Raw genomic sequence first — 27,790 nt, forward strand, 5'->3', positions numbered from 1 at the left:
ATTAAATACACACACAGTAAATTTTGCAGAGTAAAATATACTGTACCGGGATAACATCTGATCCCAGTCTAAAGAGTAAAATACACTCTGTTATAGAGAGAAATCAGCTCTACCATCTTGTCAAATCAAGTTTTTCTACTCCAATGAGTCATTCATAGCATGATGGAGCTGATTTTACACTATGACAGAGCTGATTTAACACTGTGATACAGTATATTTAACTATTTGGAGTGTGACCAAATGTTATCCCGGCAGAGTATATTTTACTCTGCAAAATTTACTGTGCATGATCCACAGGAGGACGCAAAAATATCGAAGAGTTGTTCAAATGACGGCGCACAATGGAAAGTTATCTGGATGGGATACGCACTGCAAATGCTGCACGTTTCTTCTTGGTCATTTTCAGCTCGACTTCCATCTGCAAAATACAAACTGAATAGGTGCTGTAAGAAGGCAATGACTACAGAAAGATACCGAGATGCAGAAAATAATTTTGTCTGAAACTGAAATTAGGATTTATCAAAAACAAAAGGCTAACATGGTTTTAGCAGGACCACCAGCAGGACTTTTCCTTTGTATAAATTCATGGGTCTTACTCATTTTTCATGTGCAACTGCTTTATATTGTATGACGAAGGACCCACAAATGAAAAAGACATATGAGAGGAACAACCTGCATCATTTTCAACTTATTTTCACGAGGCATGTGGTGCACGCAGCGACACACGGTACCAACACACACTGACCTGAACTGTGATTTCAACCTGTATATAGCTGAGAAATAGTTCAATTTAACTAAATAATGAAATCATCTTGATGGAAAGTACAGCGGTTTCATGGTGAGCACTGTTGCCTCACAGCAAAAAGGTCCTGGGATCGTTTCCCACCTGGTCCTTTCTGTGTGGAGTTTGCATGAAAATTCAGTAAGGTATATCTTATATATTATATTCTAATTCTATTATTATATTACATTATATATTATTATGTGTGTGTGTGTGTGTGTGTGTGTGTGTGTGTGTGTGTGTGTGTGTGTGTGTGTGTGTGTGTGTGTGTGTGTGTGTGTGTGTGCGCGCCCATTAAGGCACTCCAGAGATTAAATGAATGCACATTTGAGCACACAGCCACGTATTTGTTGAACATGTTAAATTCTCTTGCAGGGCTGGTGGAAAAGTGGTTAATGTGCTTGGTGTCAGTGCAGAAGGTTCCTGGTTCAAATCCCACCCCTGCCACATTTTTCCATGTAATGTGGAATTGCGTCAGGAAGGGCATCCAGTGTAAAACCTGTGCCAAAATTCACCTTGGACCTGCTGTGGCAACCCTGAGGGAAAACAAGGGAGCAATCGAAGGGACTTCCTGTACTTTTGCGCTCTGGGGTCCAAGAGTAGGTTCTCATGTCAATAACAAGAAGAACCTCAGCTTTAAGACTAGAAGCACTCAGAGAGCGCAAACCTCTGCCAAGGCCATAGGGTCACTGACGTCACATGGAATACCCTTTGGCAGAGAGACTTATTCCACATCGTTTCACGCATCTCGGCAATCACGGCATTCACAATGCCGGGTCCACGCATCATGTTTCAGATTCAGTGGTTAACCCTCTGGGGTCCGAGGGCATTTTTAGGACAGTTTATTCGCCTGGTATAAATGTTTTATTATTGCTGTTAACAGCTCTCCCTGCATCCCACAATCAAGTTTTATGTCTTTTTTTTTTCAGGACAACCTGTACTTTCAAAATATATATGCTATAGTTGTGTTTTATAAGTGTAAAAGGTTTACAATCACAAATAATAAAGGAAAAAGTAAAGCGGAAAAAATAATTTTCCACACACATTTATTCAAAACACACAGCAAACTATAATAAACTAGTAACACAACCCTCCTAAAAACAATCTTTGGTGTGTCACGTGAGGTGAATCTGTCCTACGACTGGATTTTGGAAAACCATGTGACGGTGAACCAATTCCGATTGGACACTCACATTGTTCACGTCATCACACAGCTTCTACGAGGAGTACAAAGATGGTGGACGGTGGCTCGAAAGTCCGCGGAGTTAACTTTTCAGCCAAAAAAAAAAAAAAAAAGTAAGTTTCTATCTCATATCATTAAGAAGTTATTTATGATTTAGTAAAGCTTGGTCTCAGCCGTCATATACAACAGCGTCGGCCCCAGAGGGTTAAACCCTTAGATCTTCAGCAAATGTATTTATAAAGAGAAACTGCATGAACTACACAAGTTTTTTTTATTTTCTAATAAGTTTATTCAATGAGAAACAAATGCTAAATTATTGTTGTGTCCTAACTTAATTTTTGTTCAGCCTTTGTGACCCGTCTTCATGAGGTTAGATGCAAAAATGTTGAAATTGGTCCTATCCTGCAATGATATAGAGTCCTTAAAAAAAAAAAATTACTGGAGCCGGATCGTGTTCTGGATCATTACCAAAATTTAATGAATTCTAAGTTAGGCCAAGATACACCCCTGGTAAAAAATTTTATTGAAATCCGTTGAGGATTTTTTGAGTAATCCTGCTAACAATCAAACAAACCAACCAACAAACAAATGGACATGACCAAGAACATAACCTCCTTGGCGGCGGTAAATATGTCACATTCTTGTCTTCCCCTGTATGTAGAAATAAGTTGGCTCCAAATCTTGAAGAAAAAAAAAAATTAAATGTGCTTTCAGAAAAAATTTTGAAATCTTACTGAAAATACACCTTTAGTCATGTGGATAAACTTATGGTGCTGGAAGTGAGTTCACCAGTCTTTGACTCACAAAAGTAGTGTAGCTGCTGGCTAACCAACCAGACACAGTGGTGGTTGACAAGGGAAAGATACCGAAGTTGTGATCAATGTGGCAATCCCAGCTGACAGCAACATTCGAAAGAAGGAGCATGAGTAAAAAGTACCAAAGCGCTGAAGGAGCAATTGAAGCAGAAAGTCCAAAGTGGTCCCCAGAAGAGTGCAGTCGGAGGAACAGCTAAGACACTGCAAAAACCCTCAAAATCCCAGGCCTCTGGTAGAGGACCTGGGCTGGAGGAACACACATTACCACCCTCCTCGGGGGTGAGAGGGAGATTTAAATGCAGCTACATATGTGCAAAGACAACACATGGTATTTTGTGACTTTATTGACAAAACTGTCTCATTTGAAAAGAGAACTGTCATCTCACCTGGTTTTGGAGCTTTGGCTGTTCTGTCACCCGGGACTGAAGCATCAATTCTTGGTGATGCTGGGTCCAATGGCAAGACATCTCCTGCATACTCCTGAATGTCTGTGACAGCAGAACACTTCAGGTCTGAGGGGACAGCGTTGTTTGGTTCCTGTGGAACAGTATCTTCACACACAGAGTCCATAACTTCCACTGGAAGAGACATCATCTCTCTTACACCATATAATATATACATTAAAAAAAAACATCCAACACTGCTTTAATTTGTCATAAACAAAACAACTAATTTTCCGGTGCAACACCATTTTCTGACATTAATATGACGGGAAAAAGGGGAGACTGATGTGTTACATTTTAACAAGGACATCTCGACATTCCCTCAAAAACAGACAGGTTGTAACAAGCAGCTGTGCCGACGTCTCAAACACACATACAACCCCTGGCAATAATTATGGAATCACCGGCCTCGGAGGATGTTCATTCAGTTGTTTAATTTTGTAGAAAAAAAGCAGATCACAGACATGACACAAAACTAAAGTCATTTCAAATGGCAACTTCCTGGCTTTAAGAAACACTATAAGAAATCAGGAAAAATAATTGTGGCAGTCAGTAACGGTTACTTTTTAGACCAAGCAGAGGGAAAAAAAAATATGGAATCACTCAATTCTGAGGAATAAATTATGGAATCACCCTGTAAATTTTCATCCCAAAACTAACACCTGCATCAAATCAGATTTGCTCGTTAGTCTGCATCTAAAAAGGAGTGATCACACCTTGGAGAGCTGTTGCACCAAGTGGACTGACATGAATCATGGCTCCAACACGAGAGATGTTAAATGAAACAAAGGAGAGGATTATCAAACTCTTAAAAGAGGGTAAATCATCACGCAATGTTGCAAAAGATGTTGGTTGTTCACAGTCAGCTGTGTCTAAACTCTGGACCAAATACAAACAACATGGGAAGGTTGTTAAAGGCAAACATACTGGTAGACCAAAGAAGACATCAAAGCGTCAAGACAGAAAACTTAAAGCAATATGTCTCAAAAATCGAAAATACACAACAAAACAAATGAGGAACGAATGGGAGGAAACTGGAGTCAACGTCTGTGACTGAACTGTAAGAAACCGCCTAAAGGAAATGGGATTTACAAACAGAAAAGCTAAACAAAAGCCATCATTAACACCTAAACAGAAAAAAAAACAAGGTTACAATGGGCTAAGGAAAAGCAATCATGGACTGTGGATGACTGGATGAAAGTCATATTCAGTGATTAATCTCGAATCTGCATTGGGCAAGGTGATGATGCTGGAACCTTTGTTTGGTGCCGTTCCAATGAGATTTATAAAGATGACTGCCTCAAGAGAACATGTAAATTTCCACAGTCACTGATGATATGGGGCTGCATGTCAGGTAAAGGCACTGGGGAGATGGCTGTCATTACATCATCAATAAATGCACAAGTTTATGTTGATATTTTGGACACTTTTCTTATCCCATCAATTGAAAGGATGTTTGGGGATGATGAAATCATTTTTCAAGATGATAATGCATCTTGCCATAGAGCAAAAACTGTGAAAACATTCCTTGCAAAAAGACACACAGGGTCAATGTCATGGTCTGCAAATAGTCCGGATCTCAATCCAATTGAAAATCTTTGGTGGAAGTTTAAGAAAATGGTCCATGACAAGGCTCCAACCTGCAAAGCTGATCTGGCAACAGCAATCCAGATTGATGAAGAGTACTGTTCGTCACTCATTAAGTCCATGCCTCAGAGACTGCAAGCTGTTATAAAAGCAAGAGGTGGTGCAATAAAATACTAGTGATGTGTTGGACCGTTCTTTTGTTTTTCATGATTACATAATTTTTTCCTCAGAATTGAGTGATTCCATATTTTTTTCCCTCTGCTTGGTCTAAAAAAGTAACCGTTACTGACTGCCACAATTTTTTTTTCCTGATTTCTTATAGTGTTTCTTAAAGCCAGAAAGTTGCCATCTGAAATGACTTTAGTTTTGTCATGTCTGTGATCTGCTTTTTTTTCTACAAAATTAAACAACTGAATGAACATCCTCCGAGAACGGTGATTCCATAATTTTTGCCAGGGGTTGGAAGATACACAATCTCTGCACAGAAAGGTTTTGTTTTTGCTCACATGCTTTATAAAGACCAAGTCTGTCACTCACTAGTTTTTAATTTGTTTTTTCCAATCATCTGCAATTCCATCTGAACAAAATCTTTATCTTTCAAGTTATTTTTCCATTTTCACCATTGATTTTTATTTATTTTTCCTTTTTCCTGCCCTAGCTTTCTGGGTTTGTCCGCTCCCTTAATAAATCAGTTATAAATTTGTATATCACAATTATTATTATATTTTCAATTATTATTATTAACTGAGGTCTTCATACAGCTTTGACATATAGGTGGACTCTGTATCACCTACCAGACGGTAGGAGTTCATACCACATCAGATAATATAAAATTTAAATAACAGATTTATGTATGATTTTTTTTATGCAAATGCTCTATAAAAGGCAGATATGTACTTGCGTGGACATTCGCTCATCTGCCAAGATTATGACAGCAGGTGTGCATTTCTTACAAAAACATTTTGTTACAATTCAATACAGAATGGAAAATTCAAACAAAATAACCACATGAAGATTGTATTCACAAAATGAACAGATATTAAGCAGTGTTAATTTCATCAGACGAGACAAATTGAAATATATTTGTCATTGACCTTTATTTCTTGACCAAGACGAGACGATGATGAGACGGCGATATTAACATAAATTACTCGACAAAAAAAAAAAGGGGGGGGGGGGGGGAGACCAAAATGTTTTCCATTAAATAAAACAAATAAAATCTCTATTTTCGTCTGCAAGCACAGTGTTCTTTCAAAACTAGGTAACGGGGTGAGGCACCCCTTATTCTCAGCGTGCACCCTCTGAATAAATGCTGTTTCAGTGCCATGCACTTACACTACTGGGGGTGTTGAAAAAAGTCTTATCCTTAATGATTAAAAGTCTTTTTATTTTTTATTTTTTTTTAATGTCATTTCTGTTTAGTTTGCTTCTCCTCACTGCCAGCCTCACTCAGTCCTCACTTCTGTCCCTGTAGTCTGCGGGAGAAGTCAATGAGCTGTGTGTGTGTGTGTGTGTGTGTGTGTGTGTGTGTGTGTGTGTGTGTGTGTGTAAACAATATGAAGTGATCGGTCACTGAAAAAAATTGCATTCACAATCACTAAACCGTAGCAAGCCAGAGCATTGAGAACTGATCAGACAGACATATTTTACAGAAATGAATAATCGTAGTCAACAAATTCATCTGTGAAGTTAAGCAAATGTGTAATGTACTTGCCCAGGCAGTTTAAAAAACTACAGACTGTAACTTCAAGGCTTTATTCTAACAGATCAATGGCATGCTACGTTTGTCACATCATTAAAAAAATCTTTTATCCAATATTATTATCCAATGTTTGCTGTAAGAATCCATTAATTGTTGATGTACCGATCTTTTTTTTATGTTATCTATTTGTAACTAGAGTGCTGTAAGAGCACAATATCCCCTACTGGTAAATGCTGTTTTGATACAAGTGTTTGCTATTTTGATAACATTTCAAGGTATGCGATAGTTGATTTCAGAATGCAGACACCAACTCATGAAACTGGCAGTGGCACTGGCAGTTTGTTAATGAAGGGCCACAACTCTGCCAAAATGTGTCAGTCTTCTACAATATTACAATATATGTAGTACCAACCTATAACTGGAACTTGTACCAAGTTTCATGAAATTCCTCATAAAAGTGTGAGAGGAGTAGGCTTCAGAATGCAGGCGCCCACTCATGAAACTGACGGAGTCCAGATTTGTTAATCAAGCCCCGTAACTCTGGTAAAATGTGCCCAACTCAAACAATACAATAATATGTGTATTGCCATCCTAGAGCGATTCATTTTTTTCACATCTTATTCCAAAATGGAGTCAATTCATTTTTCCTTCAAAATTCTATTCAAAACCTCATATTTATCAGCTTGGGACTCCGACGAGGGCGGTCGCATCTCCTCCACTCTCCCTTATCTCTGCTTTAACCTTCAAGTCCCTACTTCACCAGACTGTGAATTCCTCAAATTATATTGGATTCTGGTTCTATTGGACTACTATTGGATTAACCATGAAATTGATCAGCTGGTCTCTGAACACTATTGACACCATCTTTTCTACAAGAAGGTCAGGACCGGGGGAGCCTACCTGCCCAGATGGAACGCATCCTGCGGGCTATGTTCTTGACTCCTAGGGGTCTTGGCGTATTGCATGCTTGGCGTCTTTCTCCATTGAGGACGTCGAGGATTTATTCATATTTGGTCTTATGGTAGCAGGGCTGGCACTTTCTGGCTTATGTGCTGCCCTGATCTGTCGGAAAATTGGCAAGACGGCGGTATCAAGAACCACTGCCCCTTGCTTGTCCGTCATGATTAACGAGGTGGGCAAGGCATTGCATTCTCAGATTGCGATGACTCTTGAACTCAGACGCAAATTGGATGACATCTTGGAGCAGATGCGTGCCTTGCAGATGAAGTTGAAGATTTCGGAGGCTGGGAAATATTCTTAATTCATAATTGGGATTTGTTTGTTCAAGTGGAACTGTAAAATGTGTTTTTCACTGCTCAAACCACAACACGGCAAGCTTATCAAGCCTGAAGGACAAATTGCCTGACTGTTTTCCTCCAGAGGAATGTCTTCAGGCCTTGGTGATTATTTGATTCCTTTCTTTCTTATCTCAACCCACAAAGACAATAAACTGTTTTTCATAGGACTGAAGCATGCTCCACTCCCTCTCCCCACCTCCCTCCTACGGCCCAATCACACACACCCCACTCTGGCTTCTGCTCACGTCACCTCCCTTCCCTTCTGCGGGGGCGGCGCAGTTTTTGCTGCTGCTGGTCCCTGTTCCCCTCCCCAGGCTGACGGTGGCGCAACTCAAGATTGCTGCGCGACCTTCACCCACTTGCCTCAATTCGGATAACGGACTTCTTCAAATTTAGTGCACATAATGTCAAATGTGTATGTGCTGTTCTTAATTCTGATGTGTGCCATTATTACAGTAAACAAGTAATAATTGTGGACTTGCTGTCTGAGGTAATTGGAGTGTAAAAATAATTGCTCCACTGTGAGATCAAGTATCTCATATTGACAACATGAAAGTTTTTTTTTTTAATTTTTGCAAAATTATTAAAAATAAAAAAAAACGAAGAAATCACATGTACATAAGTATTCGCACCCACCCATTGTTAAAAACTTCAATTTATTTAGTTTATATAGCGCCAAATCACAACAAAGCTGCCTCAAGGCGCTTCACACAAGTAAGGTCTAACATTACCAACCCTGAGAGCAAACACAGGCGACAGTGGTAAGGAAAAACTCCCTCTGATGATATTAAGGAAGAAACCTCAAGCAGACCAGACTCACAAGGGTGACCCACTGCTTAGACCATTCTACCAAAAAGGTTTACAATACAGAACACAACAACAACAACTGACCTTTGGTCAATATTTTGTTGATGCACCTTTGGCAGCAATTATAGCCTCAAGTCTTCTTGAATATGATGCCACAAGCTTGGTGCACTTATCTTTGGGCAGTTTTGCTCATTCCTCTGTGCAGCACCTCTCAAGCTGCATCAGGTTGGATGGAGAGTGTAGATGCACAGCCATTTTCCTTCTGTCCTTCTGGAAGGTTCTCCTCTCTCCACAGAGGAATGCTGGAACGCTGACAGAGTGAACATCGGGTTCTTGGTCAACTCCCTGACTAAGGCAATTCTCACCCAATCACTCAGTTCAGATGGGCGGTCAGCTTCAGGAAGAGTTCTGGTAGATCTGAACTTTTTCTATTTACAGATGATGGAAGCCACTGCGTTCATTGGGACCTTCAAAGCAGCAGAAATGTTTCTGAACCCTTCCTCGGATTTGTGCCTTGAGACAATCCTGTTTCAGAGGTCTACAGACAATTCCTTTGGTTTGTGCTCTGACCTGCACTGTCAACTGTGGGACCTTATATGTAGACAGGTGTGTGCCTTTCCAAATTATGTCCAATCAACTGAATTTAACCCAGGTGGACTCCAATTAAGTGTAGAAACATCTCAAGGATGATCAGTGGAAACAGGATGCAACTGAGTTCAATTTTGAGCTTCATGGTAAAGGCTGTGAATAATTATGTACATGTGATTTCTTACTATTTAATTTTAGCAAAAACCTAAAAACAAAAACACTTTTTCCACATTGTCATTATGGGGTATTGTGTGCAGAATTTGAGGGAAAAATGAATTTCATCCATTTTGGAATAAGGCTGTAACACAAAATGTGGAAAAAGAAAAGCGCTGTGAATACTTTCTGGATGGGCTGTATTTATTTTATTCCTTTTGAAATAGTAGTCATTGGTGCAATATTTGTTTAATCCACATGTGCAATATCCACTGTGTTGAAATACAAGTGCGCAATAACTGCTGTTCACTATACCCTTTAGGGGTGTAACAGTACACGAAAATCATGGTTCGGTACATACCTCGGTTTTGAGGTCACGGTTCAGTTCATTTTCGGTACAGTATGGGAACAAAATGCAAAACCTAAATTTGCTTGTTGTTTAAACCAACAATTTATTGTAACATTATACAAACAGGAAAATAAAATAATTGCAAAGTGCTGCCTGGTAATAAGTTAAATAAACAACAAATGTATGAAATATTATAAAAATAAATTCCTAGTAAACAGCTTTTAACAAAACCTTTCCACAAGTAAAGCACAGCACAACGGTTCCAGCATGAAGCCCTGTTCAATTTTATTCAATCTTCATATTTTTTGCCAGAATAATTAACTTGTCCAAAACTGACACACTCTATAAGGAATTTTTTTTTAAAGAGAATTAATGTTAAAGAATCCCTTTACTTTTGTACAATTTATCATCTCTTTCTATTAACTGTTTGTTAATATATCGTTTTAAATAAAGTTTTGAAAACAAAAACATTGTGGGAGAGCAAAAAACTGAGTAAAACCACCTTAAAAAATATTTAGAACCACAAATAAACTTGATTCTTCGTTTGCTTATTTATTCTGCCATTAAAATTGGCCATCACTTAATAAAATAAAATAACTTCTCAAAGCCAGGGCCTCTCAAAGTCTGGGGACTATTTAAGATATATACACACACACACACATACATACATACATACATACATACATACATACACACACACAAACATAAACACAAACAGAGCAATCAGCAAAATATGTGTGATTGATTGGTATAACAAAATAATAATAATAAAATAAAGGATATTGGTCTCAGGGCCCACTGCCTGTATGTTGTGACAAAACTGTGTACATACTGTACACATATTCCACTGACAACCAGCATACTGTGGATCATTTATAGGTCAGTATATCATAATTTCTACTTGTCAAAATTTTCACCCAACAGCAAACCACTGAAACTTGCTGTTTTAATTTTAAGTATGAATATTGTGAAGAAAAAAAAAGAACATTAATATCATTACCTACAACAAAAATACAATATGTTCTCACCATTAGTCTGCTCTTTGTGCAGCTCTCCTTTAGAAATAAATTTGCTCATCATCTTCAAGATCTTCTTGTGGGATTTGGTTGGCTGGAATTTTAAGGCATGACATCTTGACAGAAAGCAGACAGATGGACAGAACAAAACACGTTAAGTTTGTTATCAAAGATCAACCATCCAGCCTGAGGTGCCTTGTTTTAAACCCATGAGCTGCTGATCACAAGTTGTGATAGGCAGGACTTAATCACCTGATGGCATACTGTGGACAGCATGTCTTGTTCATCGTGGGCTTATAGACATATTTACCACTCCTGAAAAGAAAAATCACATTTTTTAAAATAAATTTCACACAGTTTATTGATAATGTGTGAGAGACCCTCCCTTCCCCCAAGCTAACAGAAAATTTAAGGTGGAACTCACCTCCTCCATCCTCGATCTATGAGGTCTTGGTAGTCTTGTACAGACAAAGTGTGAGACCACATTCCTACACAAAACAAAATCAATGAGTTTTCACTGCTGAAAAGAAATTCTATACTTTAGTTAATCAGTAAGTGAACATCAGGTTTTTCCTATGTCATTCACATTATGCTCTCACTAGCTGTGCATTTGGTTGCCACAACACAAAGATGAACTCGAAGTTAAAGGTTAAACTTTGACTTTATTCTGAAATATTCTGACCAACAGTGATCATAGTGGAGATTTCAGCTGCCGTGCTATCTTTGGTTTTTAAAATAAGTTACATATCTAAGATGCGTCGTGTGTTTGAACGTCATCTTAAGTGTGTCACCAATAGTCACGTTTTTGCATAGTTCGTGTGAGTAGAAAAGTTGGGATGGCACAGCCCCCCCCAGTATGCATGTATGACTTTAGCATGAGTCACAGCCACCTCATACTCGGGGTGGAAATCTTCAGGTACATCACAATTCAATGAAAAAAGGATTATTAATGCATCTTTTTCTATACAGGGTTTCTTTTTTTGTACTTGGTACTTTTCAAATCAAAGTATTTTTGATGATCCATAGTTAATGGGGCAGTGCAGTCTCGTGTGAACACCTGCGTGATATTGTGGGATTTGACCACTTCCGGGGACAGCCTGCCACTGCCGTTTAGCCATCCGTTTAGAAATGATCCAGTGGTTTGTGCCGCGACGTCGCAGCTCGGCGCACCGAGCATCCTTAAAGCTGTAGTTAAAGTCCTTATTCTCTGTGAAGCCCGTAAAATTTTCACCAAAAGCCAGATAACTTTTTCGAATGGTTTCCAGGTGCCAGTCTCTAACAGCTTCTGAAAAAATTCCGATGGAAAAAAAAAGTCCTTTTCATTCCGCCATTTCCAGACAATGAAAATCCGATGAGGGAGCGGGACCACTCCTTCCACAAGGCGTGCTCACAGGCGAATGACGTCACCGACAGGCCTGGAAAAACTCACGCATGCACACGAGGGTTCAAGCATGTCTGACGTAAAAACATATGAATAAAATCCATATAGTTTTTTAAAAAAAAATAAAAAGGACTGTTACTTATGGACACACCACGTAGATTTTCAATTGAAGGAAATGAAATTTATCCCATGTATCCCATGTCAAATTTTTAGGCATTGTAGTGGATGAGAATTGAACCAGAAACAACAGTTTTATCCACAAAAAAACAGTAAGTTCATTTGGATTCATCAGCAAACTCAAACATTTTGTAGATAAGGCTTGTTCACTGACCCAGTATTATTCTTTGATTTATCCATATTTGATTTACGGAAACATAATTTGGGCAAACGCATACCCATCCAACCTCCTTAATATTTACACACTGCTGAAACTTTTTTTTTTTTTTTTTTTTTTTTAAGAGTGGCAACTTTTTCTAATTCAACAGAAGCTTCTGCACTACTTTTTAAAAAACTGAACATTCTCACAGGCTCACACTGCTGGTCACTCTGGTGCTGCCACATTCTGACCTAATGGCTGCACTTACATGAGAAAAGGTGGCCTAATGAGTTGTAAATTACCCCAGCAGTGCCATTTGGCACCACCTTGGTCATGAAAGAAAGAAGTGCCATTTGGCACCACTCTGGTAGTACTAGTGTTAACACTGAAAGCGCCGTAGACATGCTAACGCGTTAGCATCGGTGTTAACATAAAATGCATCAATCAACTGTTTCAGAAGACCATAACAGGTCAGTTTAACATAAAAAGATAAATATTCCTCACAGACATATGCTCTTAAGGGTTTTAGTGGAGAAAAATTAAGATAAAGCGAAATAAAACAAATGAAACCAACGAAGCAGCAGCTCGAAGCACTCCTTCACTGGTTCAAGATTCAAAGCAAAGCTCGGTTGATTATATGAAGAAACGAAACATTTGCGGTAAAACAAAGTTATTTAGCAACTAATCGATGATTAAATTAGTTGACAACTACGAGGTCTGTGAGAAAAGTATCCGACCTTTTTATTTTATGCAAAAAATATATGGATTTGATTAATATGTTTTTACGTCAGCCAAGCTTGAACCTTCGTGTGCATGCTTGAGTTTTTCCACGCCTGTCGGTTGCGTCATTCACCTGTGGGCAGGCTTTGAGTGAGCACTGGTCCACCCCTCTCGTCGTTGTTTCATTGCGAGGTAATGGCGGAATGATTTGGGGTTTTTTCCATCAGATTTTTTTCAGAAACTGTTAGAGACAGGCAGCTGGAAACCATTCGAAAAATGTATCTGGCTTTCGGTGAAAATTTTACGGGCTTCACAGAGAATAAGGAGTGTTACTACCGCTTTAAGGACAGCCCACAATGGAGCACGGCTCACTGTGCTCCAAGCCGCCATCGAGAGGCAGAAACCACCCCATCATTTCTAAACGGATCGCTGTGTGGAGCCAGGACCATCGTGTGCAATTTCTCTGGTTATCACAAGAACTGGACATCAGCCATTTTCTGGCAGATTTCACTTTTAACAAGAGATTTTGTCATGGAAAGCTGCACGGAGGCTTCGTGCGTCACGACCGATTCACTGATGAAGCGAGACAAAGGAACACCTCCATTTCGGAGTATTAGAGGACAAGTTGGGACATGCCTATCTCGGCTTTTAGTGCTTACCAGTCGAGTGAATATAAGAGAAATTGTGGAGAGCTGGGCTTGTCCCACAGGCGTGGAAAAACTCACGCATGCACACGAAGGTTCAAGCTTGGCTGACGTAAAAACATATGAATCAAATCCATATATTTTTTTGCATAAAATAAAAAGGTCGGATACTTTTCTCACAGACCTCATATTTTAATAATTGATTAACTCGATTTAGTTGTTTCAACTCTACTCCTCCCCATGATGAAATCCACAGAATTCCTCTGATTCACAGAGTTTTCACAGCCATGAATATTCAATAAAAGAATCCTGCAAACATAAGCAAAAAGTAATCCTTTCCATAACAAAGATCATTCACAATATTAATCCACTCCTGTACTGTAGGGGTTCAGGAAGAAAACACTTTCTAGTCAGAGCTTTCTTACAGGCTGAGATCAGTACACCAAACATATTTATCACTTCTTGCCTAAAAAACAACAAATTCTATCTAGAAACAGTGAAGTAAAATATAGAAGCAAGTCAATGCTCAGAATGTTTTTTAGTGTTTTATTAATATCCATCCAAAGCAGCCCATCTGCTCTGTGTCAGACTGATCCCATCAGATCTCGGAGGCTGTGGGGCCTGGTTAGTACTTGGATGGGAGACCTCTTCAAAACACCGGCGGCTGTGTGTGTTTCTCCAGGTTACACTGGAGTTGTGTCAGGAAGGACATCCGGTGTAAAACTTGTGCCAAATACCAATGCGGCTCTGGCTGTATCTGCTGTGGCGACCCTGAACAAAACCGGAGCAGCTGAATGGACACCACCATTAATATCCATCCAAAATAATTTTTTGTGAGATTTAATGTGAATAATGATAATGGGGCTGTCTCTGGAAGTACAATTTTTGCATCATATGCTCTTTCATTTAAGCCTTTATCACCCACCCTCAACCACGTCTACAGTGCCCAATTAATTTTCAATACATTCTGCAACAGCTCAGTCATATTTGCCTGTTCCTCACGCCCCATCCCACCTGCTAAACTGCCTGTGTAGGTGTGGTTTCAGACTGACTCAAGTTTGGATTATTAAAAAAAGGTCGGGGAGGCATGTCAACATGACGACAAGGTAGATGCATCTTTGCCACCTCCTGCACATTTCTCAAATAATTTGAGAACAAATGTCAACTTTGCTTTTGACATGGCTGTGGCTCAAGATCTATTATGTCAAGATACATCGCGTCACGACTGGAAAAGGAAATTCTTGTGAAGAGCGTTCATCAAGGTGCTACTGCTCGACAAGTTAGAGAGAAAGCTAACCCTGCGCTACCACCCTGGACACAGTACAGCTAGCAGCAATGGAGGTGAGTCTTCACTCTTATAGAATCATTTCGAAACAAAACACTTTACAGTCAACCCTCCACACATTTGGCTCACTAATTATTGTGGTGTAAAGTTCACTGCAAAATTATGATGGCGGGCTAACCACCTTGGAGGCTAAATGTAAGGAGCGAGCGAAATTCATCAATTTGCTAATGGCGTAGACTGAGGACCTTGAGTCCAGGAGCCGGTGCCAAAACATGCATGTATTAGGTGTCCCAGAGAACTCTGACAGGTCACAAGTGACATGATCAATTGCTTCTGAGACACTGGGCATGGACATCCCAGACAGTCCAGAGTTGCTGGAGCGGGCACATGGTCTTAATTCACCCTCAAGGCCAATAATAGTACAGGCACATCACTTCAGGATGAAGCATCACATCCTTCAGCTGGGCAGGGAGAAGGGGTTGTTGTCATTATGAGGACAACCTGTGCACATCTTCCCAAATTTTACAGCTGAAGTTGCTTCACTGAGTATCCTTCAACAACATCACGCAAAACTCCAAGCTGCTAGCATGAGATATGGCCTGCTGTTCCCAGTGCGGCTTCCATGTTACATTCAATGGCTGAAGATATACCTTCACAACACCAGAGAATGCAAAGAAATTCTACACCAACACCACAGCCGAGACCCTCCAGCGAGAAACCGCTAATGGCACAAATGGATGAAGTCTTTGGCTCCTCTTCTCGCCGGGCCTTTTATGCACTGCAATGGTCCAGATCGATCAATGTGATTGGCTATAATCCCCCTCCTTTTTTGTAAACTCCTTTTACAAGTTTTTGCTTTTCTAGTAATTATATTATACTATTCCATTTTAATATACAGCACATCTGGAAAGTATTCAGGGTGCTTCACTTTTTGCAGATGATGTGGTTCTGTTGCCGTTAGAGATGGGTATTGAAGATTTTATCAATTCCGCTTGTCAATCCGATTCCTTATTGTGTGGAGAAAAGATTATGTTGTTTTGCCCCTGTCTTAAAGTAACCCTAATGATGTACTTGTTATTATTACACTGATTGCACGAATTTGTTTTTGTAGCCACTAACGACTGGGAGTGAAGCATGCTGGGGTCATTCTGAACTGGGAGTGAAGCATGCTGGGGTCATTCTGAACTGGGAGTGAAGCATGCTGGGGTCATTCTGAACTGGGAGTGAAGCATGCTGGGGTCATTCTGAACTGGGAGTGAAGAACTGCTTTTATTATGTTTTTGCAAGAGAAAATAACTTTCAGATGCCTGTTGATTAAAGGAATTATGTGCGCCAGGGAGTTTGAGATGGCCACTCATCCTCCCTTCGTGCACACACTAGAATCACATAAAAGGAGGCAGAGCCAAGTTTCGATAGAGTCTGCTGCGGGTTTCGTACGAACGCCCAGCCGGTTGACAAGCGCACTCTACCGAAAGGTGTTGGCTCTCCACCTTAAAGGCGTCACGGTAAGAGAGAAAGAGATATTTTATGTGCTGCAACCACTTGTGTTTGATGTAACTGCTTTTGTGGGGAATAAATATACGCCTGTTTGTTCTAGCAAAATGCAGTCTGTGTGATCATTTCTGTGTGCCGATCTGACCGAACCTTGTTTCAAAACATTTTTGGCGTTGTCGGCAGGATACGGTTGCGCTCAGTCTACACACAGAAATGTCTTGTTTTAGTAGAAAGGGAAAGAAGGATGCCGAGGAGGCATCTCAACAGGAAGAAGTGGTCCCGGGGTGGGATGGGATCACTTTTAAGGAAATAGGCCAGCTTCTACGGCGACGCGGGGGATGCCCTGGGCCGTGGACTGGAGCGATTCCCACCGCAACACCACCGGTTTTATGTGAGATGTTAAAACGGGTGGAGGTTAAAGAGAAAGCTCCGTTGGGAGGTATTCATGAAATGATGTGGATTTGTGCGGAAGTTTGGAAAGAGCGAGTTTTAATGTTAGATACGGTTCGCTCATCAGAATGCGCTAAATCACAAAAAGTGACAAAATTAGAACAACAGGTAAAACAGTTGGAGGGACAGTTAAAGGAGTTTGTATGGGGGGAGGAACAACAATGCTCATTTGACATGGCAAAAGAAGCCATACAACAAGCTGTGTCTTTAGGGAAAATGCAATCAGGACCAGTAGAACTTCAAGTGTCTGCTTTAAATGACTATGCTAATTGGAGTCTATGGCAGAAACAAAATAAGATACGCAAACCTTTAGGATTCTGGTCGAGGAAACTCCCAGATGCGGGTACACGTTATACTCCCTTTGAGAAACAACTTTTAGCATGTTATTGGGCTCTAATTGAAACTGAATCACAAACAGTAGGACATGAGGTAATGATGAGAACTCAGATACCTATTCTCTCATGGGTAATGAGTAATCCTACCACACACCGAATAGGAACAGCTCAGGAAGCTAGTGTAATAAAATGGAAATGGTATGTGTCAGAACGAGTGAAACCAGGTGAGAAGGGGGTTTTGTTGCTACATGAACAAGTAGCTGATGCTCCTGAGAAAGATGAGGTGCCTTTTGAAGTTCAACCATTAGAGGAATCTCCTGTGAAAGCGGGAAAAAGATGGGATGATTTGTCAGATGATGAGAGAAGTCGAGCATGGTTTACGGATGGTTCTTGTCAATATCAAGCAGGAAAAAGGCGATGGAAAGCAGGAGCTTTCAACCCACAATTAGGTCAATCTTTAGAAGAATTAGGAGAAGGAAAAAGAAGTCAGTGGGCGGAGTTGAAGGCTGTGCATATGGTGATCATGCAGGTAGGAGAAAAAGGAGTTAAGCCGAGTGCCCCTCCCGTTGAGGAGGAAGAGGAGGAGGATTCCGATGACGACATGGTGCACATAACTGCTACGCGTAAGGTCAAGAAAGATAGAAAGAAAGGAAAGAATAAGGGAAGGCGTTCCCGGAGTCTTGATTGTTATGATGAGGATTAGGAAAATGGTCAAGCTCTTGTGGCCCGCCGAGATTTAACACAATGGTCCACAAGTGATATTAGGCCCTATGTTCGATTGGAAATTTATTGGATTAAATCAGTTCAAGTTACTTCGGCTTTAGTGGACACAGGAGTGGAGGCCTCATTAATTCATGGCAATCCAGAAAAAATTCAGGGACCAGCTCAGACCAGTACAGGTTCAAACTGATAATGGTACTCATTTTACGGGGAATAAAGTAAAAGAGTGGGCCAAAGAACATCATGTTGAACGGATTTATCATATTCCCTATTACCCGCAAGCGGCGGGACTAGTAGAACGAATGAATGGGCTCCTTAAAGAGACCCTATTGAAGCTGTCAAAAGATCGCACTATGCGACAATGGAAACAGGATTTGACTACTGCAGTGGATCAGTTAAACAATCAACCTATAGGGTCCGGATCCACACCATTGATAAGGATGATTTCAGGAGAAATGATAGAGCATACTACTGACAGCATCAAAATGTGGAAAATTGATCGACAAGCGGAATTACCTGTCAGAGCAACTCCAGGCTCAGCAGGACTGGATTTGAGAACATTGGCAACTGTTACATTGGTACCCGACCAAAAAAAGTGGTAAAAACAGGACTAGGTTTACAGTGTCCAAAAGGGCACATATGGACATGTCCTGCCACGTAGTGGTCTATCACTCAAAGGGCTAACTATTCAAGCCGGAGTGATAGATGCAGATTACCAAGGCGAGGTTGGAGTGGTTTGTAGATTGTTTGGAGAACAACCCCTGATATTGAACAAAGGGGACAAAATTGCTCAATTAATAATTAAACCCTGTGAAATGGGGTTGGTACAGGAGATACCAAAACCCGTAGTAATAACTACACGAGGAACACAAGGTTTTGGTTCCTCAGATCAAGCAGGTGCCAAAGTTTGGGTGAAACAACCTAACGGACCGCCTAAGGCGGCAGAAATTATAGCTCAAGGGAATGATGCAACTGTTAGTATACTCTATCAAGGTGAAGAAAAATGGGTAAATGTGCCCATATCAAAGTGTTATGTAAGAGAAGATTAATCATTGTCATTCTACGAATAGTATTCCCTGTCCTATCTAGGTTCAATGTCCTGGTGGGAGTTGCTGATCGGGCGATCAAGAACCACAGGAGGTGGGCGTCATCATGGCAACCAGTGGAAGCCCCGGGATTGGAGGTGTCGGCTGCTGGGTCATACTCCTCCTTGTAGGTGGTGCCATGGTCCCCTGTTGCTGGGGAATGACAGAAGGACATCAACTGGTGGTTGCTGATCAAGTGGTGACTCTTTCATGGAAAAACAGCACCCAAAGCAGGACCCAAGACAATTTTACTTGTGCAGCTAATGAACAATGTTCATTTGGAAATTTGACTAGTGATTGTACTATCTACAAATGTAGACAATGTTATAAGAATTACAATATACCAGTGATAGGTAAAGGGTGTCAACTGATTATATCATCTTTAGTACATGTATGCATACTGAATGAAACGACTGTCACTTGTGGAAATTCACCAAACAGTACACAATGGAATATAACAGCAGAGTCAGTACTATGGATAGCTAATGGCACGGCCATAGCAAATAGAACACTTTGGGGATACCCAATTTGGGTACTACCAAAAGAGGCTAAGGCAACACAAACCCAGGTTGCACCTTTAATTGATACCTGCACCTATTTGGCACAAGCAACTGTGAAGACAAAAGTATATTGGCAAATTACCTTTCCAAATATTCCAGTATGTAGAAGACGTTGAAGGGCATGGTATGATACTCTATTAGGAGGAACAGGGACTGTCCTGGGAGTATCAAACACAGTTGATAATGAGGTAACTAGAACAATGCTATCTAATACATCTAATACTGGACAATATTCGTCTCAAGCGCTCCATCAGGTTGGAGAGTGGTTACCAACCGCATTGGTGGGGCAATTACAAAATGCTAATTTATGGCAAAAAAGTTTTCAATGGCAATTGAAATTTTGGAATGAAACTTATGATGCATTTAAAAATATTTCGCATATGGGAAATTGGACAGCATGTACATTACAAACCATTCATGCAGAGGCTCAAAGGGAAAGATTTCAGCGAATAGTTACTACAGGGAACTATCATGATTGGAGAAGGATTTGGAACATTAGCAACACCTTATGGTTAAAGCTACATCCAGAATATACACAATGTAATGAAACAGTATGTACTGGGTATTGGACCCAGTACAATGTGACACAACCAAAGGTTGTTTGTAAATATCAAGTGTTACCTGTGATAACGGCTAATGGTTATTGGTTCTTGCATATGGATGGAGAGTGGTTAGAACCAAAAACTAATACGACTTTTGATACCAAAATGTGTGACAAAACAGATAAAGGTATGGCCTGTGTGCTGCAAACGGGATATGCCAATCCATGTCTAACCGACTCAGAGGTTGTACTTTGTAACTGGACTAGGGAAACACCAAGAGAAATGTTGTGGCAGATCGGCCCACATGCTCTGTGTGTTGCAACAATGAAAAATAATTCACAAGTACCTTCGGTTCCGTATACTGGCTGCCTGAACAATGTGCACTTATGGCATTGGGGAAAACGGACGTATCGTTTGACTAATTATTCTATATCGAGTCAGCTGACTTCGGTACAATGGGATGTATTGCATTCCCCATGGAGTCTTTCCCTGGAGCGTTTCAAATGCGCATTGGAACAATCTACGGAAATTCAGCAATTAATAGAGTCACATACGTCCAACGTCTCCAGTCTCATGGTGTCTACATTGATAGCTAGCGAACGGGTAAAACATGTGGCAAAATTAGTACAGCAAGCATCAGCACATCATTGGTGGGATATCTTTTCAGGGATGTCTGTCACTGCCAGGAGTACCTTAGTGCCACCTTTGACAATATTAATTATAGCAATATGTGTGATGACTTCTTGTAATATTTTTACATGTATCTATGTTATGCGTTTAAGGCGAGAGGTGGAATGGGTAATATTTCAACATATGAGATGAAGTTAACTTTGTTAATTCATGATCCTTTTGGAGTAAACCTATATAATGTCACATTAGACCCCACAACATCGGGTTTTGTATATGAGTATATTGCTTGGAACAGGTATAATCAAGACTATATTATTCGAAATCTTGTTTGTGAATCATTAGAAGAAATGTGGGAAATGCTATGGCAGGACATAATCAATGGAATAGGCTGGAGCCCAGCATTACCTGAATCTGCTAGTGGTTACATAAATTGACTGGTGCAAAACACCAAGAGTGGAATGTGTGGAGAAAAGATTATGTTGTTTTGCCCCTGTCTTAAAGTAACCCTAATGATGTACTTGTTATTATTACACTGATTGCACGAATTTGTTTTTGTAGCCACTAACGACTGGGAGTGAAGCATGCTGGGGTCATTCTGAACTGGGAGTGAAGCATGCTGGGGTCATTCTGAACTGGGAGTGAAGCATGCTGGGGTCATTCTGAACTGGGAGTGAAGAACTGCTTTTATTATGTTTTTGCAAGAGAAAATAACTTTCAGATGCCTGTTGATTAAAGGAATTATGTGCGCCAGGGAGTTTGAGATGGCCACTCACCCTCCCTTCGTGCACACACTAGAATCACATAAAAGGAGGCAGAGCCAAGTTTCGATAGAGTCTGCTGCGGGTTTCGTACGAACGCCCAGCCGGTTGACAAGCGCACTCTACCGAAAGGTGTTGGCTCTCCACCTTAAAGGCGTCACGGTAAGAGAGAAAGAGATATTTTATGCGCTGCAACCACTTGTGTTTGATGTAACTGCTTTTGTGGGGAATAAATATACGCCTGTTTGTTCTAGCAAAATGCAGTCTGTGTGATCATTTCTGTGTGCCGATCTGACCGAATCTTGTTTCAAAACACTGATCAATACCGCTTGTGAATTTTCTGTGTACTAAAAGTAGGCTTTACAGGTTTTCTATGACAATAACATTTTATTGAGTCTTAAAGTAAATAAATGTGACATTGGTCACTGGATCCACAAACTCTGGACATAATAAACTCTACATGGTGATCTTTGATCTCTGGACATAAATAGAAATAAACTAAATCTGTAGTTATTGTCAAAAAGCATTTCCTTTCAGACATTACTGTCTGTATTACAGCATTTGGAAAGAGGTGTAATTTTATTTAAAGCGGCAATTAATTTTGAAGTTATTAATTCCGACCAGACTGTCTTGGCAGAGAGCCCCTCAGCGTTTGGAGCTGTGCCAACGGAACAGAGGAAGATTCTCATTTCTTGACTGCAACAAGAAAAGAGTCCCAGTTAGTGACTTTAAACCACACAAAAGTGACTCACAATTAACATATTTTAATGGCTTTGAGAGGGGTTAAGAAGCGGACTTGCCGCTTCTGAAGAGCAGTGAATCAAAGAACCAACGAGCCTGCGAATTGAAGCATTGCTTCATTGGCCCATGCTTCAAATTGGAGTCACGCTGCAGAATCGGTTGATTACAGAGCCGCTGCAGGGTCTGCAATCAACATAGGGGAATGATCATTTTCCCGGCAAATGCCCTCAAAAACAACGGCCGCTCTGAAGGACCAATAAGGGAATCGTTAAGCAAAAAGACTATTGATATCGGTTCATCGAATCATTTATAACGATACCCGAAAATAACTTGGCTTGGCTTAATATGGTTCTCGATACCCAACCCGAGTTGCTGTCATTGATGTTGCACTCTCATCTGTCCATCAGCCTGGTTCTGTGTGCGTTTGTGGGTGTGGTCCTGTTACCGGGTGTACCTCACAGCTGTTTCATAGCACAATCACCATATCTGTCACTTTTCTCCTAATTATGCGTGGCTACTTACGTTTGGCATAGGTCTACCTTTTTTGTCAGTGTATTTCCATGTTTTCATGCCTATTATTAATCATCTCTGACATTTTCTGCTGCCATTTTGGACTGTTCACCACTTTTTTGGACACCAAGCTATTGCTGGTAAATAAACCATTTATTTCTACACTTCCTGTGTGGCTGGCTGCCTGCATTTTGGGTTCCATTTAATAGAAATCATAATTAAAAACACTATTTAAATGGATTCTATCACAACATAGACCACTAAACTTGATGGTGCCAGTGGACATCTTGGATTTGGCCATCTGGTGAAAAATGACAGTATTTTAGAGAGGAACCTGGGAGCTATTTACAAAAGGTCTTTACACCTGTACTGCATTTTTTTTAAACGTATTAAAAAGAATGTTCTTTGGCACCACTACAATTTTACTCCTTAGCATTTAATAATAATATGATATTACCAATATGGTCAAAATTTGCACCATCTGGAAAATAAAATTAAAGCAATCAGAAGCCATGACATACATTTGGTAGCTACATTGTAGATCGCATCGGGGCTTTGGCCAAGTTGCGCAATAACTCTGAGAAGGAAATTTCAACCAATCTCACAAACAACACAGACATTGAGGAGAGGAGACTGAAATGTGATAGACCTGCTAAAGTGATTTAAAGTACAAGAAAAAAAATGCAAAGTTGAGGAAGAGAGAATGCGAACGAGGCAGCTGATAAACAGGCGATCAGAAGACAGTGGTCGAAAGCTCGGGAGAGGGTAGCTGTGGAGAGGGCGGAGCAGCTCTATTGCATGGCCGCAGGACAATGTTTCATAAAACCTTTTTGCTGAATAATCCAGAGAGCAGACAATTGTAAACAAAAACACCTTTGTGGACGCAGGTGCAATCGCATGTTACTGCGATGAGTGTCTGTTACATTTGTCATTTACAGATGTAATCATGTGTTCCTGTGACAAGTCTGTATGTTGCGTTTGGCGTTGAGACATAATCTGATGTCCTTTGTCAAATTTATCCCTCTCCGTCATGTTAGTTATAGGCTAACCTGGCCAACATGTTGCTGCAGCCACGAGCCTTGAGCTATATTTAACCGGGAATATTCCACCTTTATATCCTTTCACTAAGGTACTTATATCATGTCTCCATATACATTTCAACACGCTTTACTTTTTCTTATTCCCCCCTTTTTAATATTATTATATTTATGGAAATACTTAAGGAGTGGGGTACAATTAGTTATACCTAACAGCTAACGTTAGCTTATCTAGCCGGCTGTAGCACCGTTTATCGTAGCTTACAAAATAATTGGTTCTTTTCAGTTTGATAACCAACATTAATTCATACTTTTGCCCACATTTATTTTTATATGTATTTGTTAATACCGTTATTGTAGGTTTAATTACGCTATTATACATACTTTATACACTAATTACCATTTTTGTTTATCTTGTTAGGTACAGTTGGCTTATTAACAGCTAATTTAGCTCTAACTAGAATTATCTTATTTTCATTATTTACAATTTTACTTTATATGGTGTAGATTTTTAATGATTCATCAGTTTATGTGTTCTTTTTAAAGATATAAACATGTAGTACCTTAGTTCTTAGGTTTCCATTTGATAGCATACAGATTATGCTTTTTATTTTCCTATAGTATGCTAGCAGAGTTACTTTAGATAGATAACAATACACATTACATCATAGCTTCTGTTTCTATAATAAAATACCATGACCATTACCAAATCTTCTCCTGTATTAATATTTAGGTTTTAAAACCTACTCTTGTATATTATATAATACCATATTTTTTGTATATGTTGTTTATTACCCTTATTTAATTATCAGTTACCTATATGATGTCTTATGTCTTATTATTTACTATATATATATATACATACATACATACACACATACATGCACACACACACACACACACACACACACACACACACACACACACACACACACACACTTTTTCTTGAGCTGCATAGGTGGGTAGGGAGAGTTCCCATGGGATAAAAAAGTTTTTCAACCTACCATCCCTGGTTCTCAAGTCCAGGCACCTAAGTAGCTGTACTCTACTATTTTACTCTTCCTTTTTACATATTTAGATATACCTTAGTATACTAGCATAGTTCCACCTTAGAATTGGAAATATAATATATAAGATATACCTTACTGAATTTTCATTTATATGTGATCATGTTTTCCTCTTACAGCTCTGTCTACTGTGTATAGATGTACGTAACTTTCTGACAACTGTGGATGTTGGTTGTCATTTATAGATTTAATCATGAATCTGAGCTCTGTATGTTTGTCATTTATATGAGCGAAGTGCCGCGCAGCGGAGCAAAGCTCGCTCTATGGTAGACGGAGACACAAACCAGAAATGGCACAAAAATTCAGCCCCAGTGGAGAAAAAGCCAGAAACCAGACAAAATTGTCCTAAATAAACGTAAAAAGCCACAAACCGATGGTAGACGAACAAAGACATTATAAAGAGGAGTAGACACTGCATTGGTTGCTGAGTCACAAAAAATGCGGCCGCCATCTTGGAGCAGTCATCGTAGTGATTCTATCACAAGGCACAGTGAAGGTTTGATTTTATAAACTTATTTTCTTTTTAATCTTTCAAACATAATGTGTGAAATACCAAATCTTACAATGTACTGTATCCTAAACTTATGATGAGTGCGGTATTATTACTGTTTGTTTAAGAATGTTTAATTTTCAAAGTTGCTGCACTTTGTGTGAAATCACAGTCATGTCGTATATAATATACAGGGTTTTCAATCACGTGGCCGAATTGCTCCCGTCTCCATCGTGGATTACTATCCGGCTGGCGCGTGAAAGAAAATAGAGAGAATGAAAGCTTATTACAAGGATTTAAATGCTCGAGATAAAGCTGTTTATTATGATCCAATGTGTAGCAGTTGGTTCAATGGATCCGTATGTTGTACCAGATAGTGAATTTAATGAAGATGTAAAGAAGTGGCCCGCAATTTCACAGCATAAGCTTAATATGGCCAGAACCAAGCAGACCGTCCGTAAATCCACTGGAGGAAAAGCACAGAGGAAGCAGCTTGCTACCAAAGCCGCCCAGAAGAGCGCTCCGGCTACTGATGGTGTGAAGAAGCCTCACCATTACAGGCCTGGCACCGTGGCACTGAGAGAGATTCGCCGCTACCAGAAATCCACCGAGCTGGTGATCCGCAAGCTGCCGACCAGGCCAGCCTCACTGGCCTCCTGCAGAGCATCACAGCGGAGGTTGGTCTGGAATTCCTGAGTGATTTCTCTTACCAGGCGCGGGAAGGGCAGCTTGCGGAAGAGCGCTCTTCCGGGCGGCTTTGGATTTGGATTTACAGGCGGTCTGCTTGGTTCTGGTCATATTAAAGCTTCCTTCAGATCTGCTGAGCCAGGTCTCTCTGCATCACTTAGAAAGCTCGTAACACTCCACTCCTTGATGCACAATAACTGCTGGCAGCCTGTAAAATGAGTGACCTGCCTCATTTTTATCACCTCTGTTAGAACAACTGAGGACAGCACAAAAGTTGACCACTTTTGAAGCTTCTGCAATTGTTCACCAAATGGACGTAGTGTATCACAGCGCCCACCGCGTCGTAATCCAGAATGGCTGCAGGGCGCAAAATGACGTGACCAATATGTCAAATGAAAACCATCTATTGATATGACAGTATTGCCATATGATAACTTGGCCATATTGTTAGCAAAAAAGAAAAATGCTTAAAAAGGTTGGGTCTGGGGAGGGGGAGACCCCCCCCCCCAAGCTGAAAGGCTATATATATATATATATATATATATATATATATATATATAATAAAGGGGGGTGCTCATGCTCCACCGAAGCATTTACGCAACCAAAAAAAAAGAGTCTCTACTAAAAGTCTTAAGGACCTAAATGACATGGTGAGATGCTGAACAGCTTCGCACGTCATGTTCGCGATACATACATATTAGATTTGATCGTGTTTTGCTCTGAAAGCTCTGTAGGTTTGTTTACAGATGTAATCTTCTGACAGCTCTGACGTGGGACAGACAGCTGGGCTTTGACCTGCAGCTGTTTGACTTTCCACTGCAGTTAGCTTCGGGCTAATAGTAGCACCATGTTTACCACATTGGTGCTGTGTCAGGAAAAACAACACTCCACGCGTGAACTGTCTTAATTATTTTGACTCAATAACTTCAAGTCAGTTGGGGTTTATTTCTCATATCGGAACAAATGAGAGCATAAACATTTGTTGATGGCCGTCTTACGACCGTGAAATATGTAAAACAAGCAGCACACTCGAGTTAACGAGTGGTAACAAACTTCACATTTCAGTACCATTACAAAATACCACTTAAATATCAACAAACGTAACGACATTTCACTTACAATTCAAGCTAGCACTTCCAAACCGGATGTTATACCAGCCATTAGACGGAGCCATTCACGATTTAGCCTGATTCCACTTCTTGCCCATTTAATTTGTCCACTTACCATGAGAAAAGTTTCCCTCTTCATTTTTGCAGTAGCCACATCGGTGACCACCATCGCCTCCAAAGTACTCGACAATACTGTAAGATTTTCCTGCCATAGCCAGCTGAGTTTATCAGACGACAGACACACGAGTATTCAATGGAGTTCTGCAGCCTGCCGGTAGCCAGCCGTGTTTTTCCTCCAAGTAACTCAATGAGGGCACTTTCACAGCATCTGATTGGCTCGCCGTCAACACATCGCTCCGCCCCTTTCGCTGTCAACAAATGTAAAAAATAAACAAACAAACAAACAAACAAAAACAGTGCAAAGTAGAAGCAAAATTCTTTATCGACAGAAGTGTCCTGTGTGCAACCTGTGAGAAATGATGGCCATTATAACTACATTTCTAAAAG

At 40.2% G+C, this 27,790-nt stretch overlaps 1 protein-coding gene across 3 annotated transcripts in view; it reads right to left on the reverse strand.

Moving 5' to 3' along the window:
- Nucleotides 1-27,566, reverse strand: part of LOC117522911 (arginyl-tRNA--protein transferase 1) — a 243,334-nt gene extending 215,768 nt beyond the window's left edge. For 2 of the 3 annotated variants that reach the window (XM_034184337.1, XM_034184338.1), the window contains exons 1-5: nt 27,399-27,566; nt 11,147-11,210; nt 10,975-11,037; nt 10,735-10,838; nt 3,166-3,357 (exon numbers count right to left, since the gene is read on the reverse strand). In XM_034184337.1, coding sequence (XP_034040228.1) covers nt 3,166-3,357; nt 10,735-10,838; nt 10,975-11,037; nt 11,147-11,210; nt 27,399-27,495 — 520 coding nt within the window. In that variant the 5' untranslated portion in view covers nt 27,496-27,566. The remainder of the gene's footprint in view (nt 1-3,165; nt 3,358-10,734; nt 10,839-10,974; nt 11,038-11,146; nt 11,211-27,398) is intronic. The other variant, XM_034184336.1, reaches the window with a different exon arrangement.
- Nucleotides 27,567-27,790: the final 224 nt, after the last annotated feature.

Source organism: Thalassophryne amazonica, chromosome 13 (assembly GCF_902500255.1).
Source record: "Thalassophryne amazonica chromosome 13, fThaAma1.1, whole genome shotgun sequence".
NCBI classification, from domain to species: Eukaryota; Metazoa; Chordata; class Actinopteri; order Batrachoidiformes; family Batrachoididae; genus Thalassophryne; species Thalassophryne amazonica.